The sequence below is a fragment of the Helobdella robusta genome, assembly GCF_000326865.2.
Source record: "Helobdella robusta unplaced genomic scaffold HELROscaffold_89, whole genome shotgun sequence".
Lineage (NCBI taxonomy): Eukaryota > Metazoa > Annelida > Clitellata > Rhynchobdellida > Glossiphoniidae > Helobdella > Helobdella robusta.
In genome coordinates, this window is record NW_008705506.1 from 226,024 (window position 1) to 229,902 (window position 3,879).

Here is a 3,879-nt window from a genome sequence, read left to right on the forward strand (position 1 = left end):
ATTTTATTCATATAAATACTATCAATCAATCTTCGTTTTGTGTCCAGAGACCCGGTTTCCCGAGGTAGGACGTTGTTTTCTTTGCCATCAACTTTTTGCGCCAAATTAGACGATCAGTTGTACCCATTTCATTTAAATTTAGAGCTTTCATGTCTTGCTCGATTGTTTGCGACCAGGACTTCTTTGGACGGCCTTTGGGACGTGTGCCAGGTACTTCAACATCTGCAAGAGAAGTTATGGCACTGTTTCCACTTCGTTTGACATGACCAAACCACCGCAGACGGTGTTGCCGGCATTCGTCCTTTATATCATACAGCACGACACAGGATTTCGGTAGATTTGATGTGGTCCTTCAGACTAATTCGTTGCATCTATCGGAGCATTTTCATGTCGGTTCGTTGAAGTTGTTGTTCCAGTTTAGTTGTCATTGGCCATGTTTCTGCACCATATAACAACATCGGACGTATCACAGATTTATAAAGTCTTGATCGTAGTGGTAGTGGGATGTCACGCCGCATCAATATAGAGGCAAGGAGATGCCATTTATTCCAGGCTGCACGTATGTGTGCTCGAACGGCAGCTTCAGCTGTTCCAGTACAATCCAGAACATCTCCTAGATATTGAAACGATGTGACTTTCTCTATTTTAATGGCTTCAAAAACAGTGCTATTTCGAATTTGTTGTTGTGGATTGATGCAAGCAGGACAAACAAAATTGGACACTTTAGATAAAGTACCAATTATTTTTGAACAACGTTTGTGACACCACTGGTTACACTGCTGACACTTGATTGAATTGTTACCTACACCAGCTTTACAAACTGAACAGGGCCATCGTCCAGTAGCTGTGGATTGAATGGGTTCACCAGTGTTCATTGCTTTGGTTTTGCTGATGTTGACTTTGAATCCATGATCGGTGAGTCTGGTGTTCAATCTTCAACATCTGTGCTGCATTCAACTCAGACGTGGCTGTTAAAATGATATCATCAGCATATACTAGATTCCAGATGTCACCAGTGCGTATCGGTTTTGTGATTTTTGTGGTTTATAAATAACAGTGGACAAAGAATCGAGCCTTGGTGAACTCCAACGCCGATGTCAAATGCATCTGTGTTTCCAGTCTTAGTATTGGTATACATTTCCATCACAAGTCGAACAAGATATTCTGGAATGTGTTGTCGACGTAGACTCCACCTGATTGCTTCACGGGGAACACGATCAAATGCTTTTTCAAGGTCTACAAAAATGTGTGGTAGTTGTTGATGCTTTGCGATGTACTTCTCTTGCAGTTGCCGAAGGATGTGAATTGCATCAATTGTTGATTTCCCCGCTAGAAAACCAAATTGATAATTTCCGATTGTGATAAACGACGTTAATCTTCTCTCAATGATTTTTTCGACAATTTTCAGGGAGTGTTCTAACAGACGTATACCCCGATATGAACAGTTCAATGGATCACCTTTGCCTTTGTATAGCGGGACTGTCATGCTATAGTTCCATTCAGTCGGCATTGAGCAATTTCTCCAGATTTCACGGCAAAGTTGTAGTAACGTTTGGATACCTGCAGTACCAGATGCTTTGATAATGTCATTTTTGTGTCCATAGGGCTCTGCTGCCTTTCCATCCTTCATAGCTTTCAGAGCTTCTGTAAGCTCCTCTACAGTGATGTCTGGAATCGGGCCTTCGATGGGTGGAGCGTCAAAGTTAACCATGATGGTATTTGTTTCGTTTAACAGACGATTGAAGTATTCTCTCCACTGTAGCTTGATCTCATCTTGTTCAAGAACGATCTCATTTTTGTCGTTTTTGATACATGAGGCACCAACTATGTCTTTTTTCGTACGCTTTGCTTGTTTTGCTATACGATACAGAGATTTCATTTGTTCACCTTTGCTTTTAGTGAGCCACTCTCTGCACTGATTTGTCCGTGCCAGTGCAACTTACGTCTTGCATAGTTGTTCTTTTCACGGAAAATTTTATGATCATCTACAGACTTTGATTTTTGCCATTGCTTGTATGCAACTTTCTTTTCAGCTATTGCATTTTGTACACTGTCATTCCATTACCAAGTGTCTCGTTCATGCTGACGTTTTGTACCAGTTTTCCCACAAACTGTAGTTGCAGCGGTTTTGTATGTACTCCAATTTGTACTGGCTTGCGATTGGTGGCCTAACTGTGTAACAACAATCTGTTGAAATTTTTCTCGATGAATATTGCTTTTCAGCTTCCACGTTTTGATTCTCCGAGGCATTTGTTTAGACTTATGTTTTGTCAGTTCGACAACCAGGTCTGCCACAAGGAGTCTATGTTGGGCGACACAGGATTCGCCGAATATAATTTTGACATTTTTGAATAGCCTTCGGTGTGGTTGCTTGACAGCGAACAAATCAATTTGCGTGGCTGATGGTCCACTTTTGTATGTTATGAGATGTTCCAACCTCTTTCTAAAATATGTGTTCAGTAAACAAAACTCGTGACTTTCAGCAAACTCAAGGATGCGGTTGCCATCTTCATTCCGTTTTCCATAGCCATGTACGTTGTCAAAATCATCTGTTTTCTCTCCAACGTGGCCATTGAGATCGCCTCCAATCAGGATTGTTTCAGATTTTGGTATTGTTGAGATGGTGTCAGAGAATGCAGTCCAGAAGTCATTTTTCATCTCTTCTGATTCGTCTGTCTGTGGTGTGTATGCAGAAAAAATAATCATTGTTTGCTTTTCTATGCGAAGCTTGATCCACATGAGACGTGAATTAATCCTTTTAATATCCTGTACTTTTTGAGCTAGCGGTTCTCTGACAAAAATTCCAACACCATTTTTGGCCGTCTTTTGACCATTCCAGAATAGTTTATATTTTTCTTTGTCTGAGTTGACATGACAGACACCATTCGATTTCTCTCGGGTTTCCTGAAGGCAGCAGATTTCAATCCTTCTACGCTCGAGCATTTCTGCGATTTCCATGCTGCGTGATCTAACATTGAGCGTTCCAAGTCTAAGTACCATAGGGGCCATTTTGAATTTTTCTGCAACATCCCTCCGCTATTGCATACTTCCCAGGGATTCTTGGCATCCCTTGACCACTTAAGGCCTGCTGGGGACTAGGGGCCGTTGTTTTTCTTTGTGATGGCATAGGAATAATTTGGGGAAACTTTTTTACATCCGGACACCCATCCTGACGACAACCACCAGTTATAAGCGGTGGGCCTAGCCTTTCACTCAAAAGCACGCAAGGCAGCGTGGATGCAGTTTTACGTCAATTATATTATACGACTGTTAATTATAATATTAATAATAATAATATGTTTACAACGTAGCAAACAAAACAACAGACATACAAATTATACACGTATGATATGACAACTGTTATACAATACACAGACATATTTGTCATTCCAAGTCAAATATAAATTTATATTTATATAAATACTAATTTATATTACCTCCTGTTAAATGCTATTTGAAACACAATCGATTAATTGATATTAATATTGCAGTATATTCATGACGCTTTTAAAAAGTTAAATTGACACTTCAATGTTATGTTCCATTTTCTAGTTATCTTAGTTGTCGTAGTTCATGTACTCATTAATACTTATCTTCTTCATTTATAACGTTATTCAAGGGATGTTGCAGAAAAATTTAATTATATTATACGACTGTTAATTATAATATTAATAATAATAATATGTTTACAACGTAGCAAACAAAACAACAGACATACAAATTATACACGTATGATATGACAACTGTTATACAATACACAGACATATTTGTCATTCCAAGTCAAATATAAATTTATATTTATATAAATACTAATTTATATTACCTCCTGTTAAATGCTATTTGAAACACAATCGATTAATTGATATTAATATTGCAGTA

General features: G+C 38.7%; 1 protein-coding gene across 1 annotated transcript; it reads right to left on the reverse strand.

Moving 5' to 3' along the window:
- Positions 1 to 2,559: 2,559 nt before the first annotated feature.
- Positions 2,560 to 2,958, reverse strand: HELRODRAFT_152479 (hypothetical protein; the record flags this gene model as incomplete). Its single annotated transcript, XM_009032868.1, has 1 exon — positions 2,560 to 2,958. A coding segment is annotated over one exon (399 nt), but the record flags the coding sequence as incomplete, so codon positions are not given.
- Positions 2,959 to 3,879: the final 921 nt, after the last annotated feature.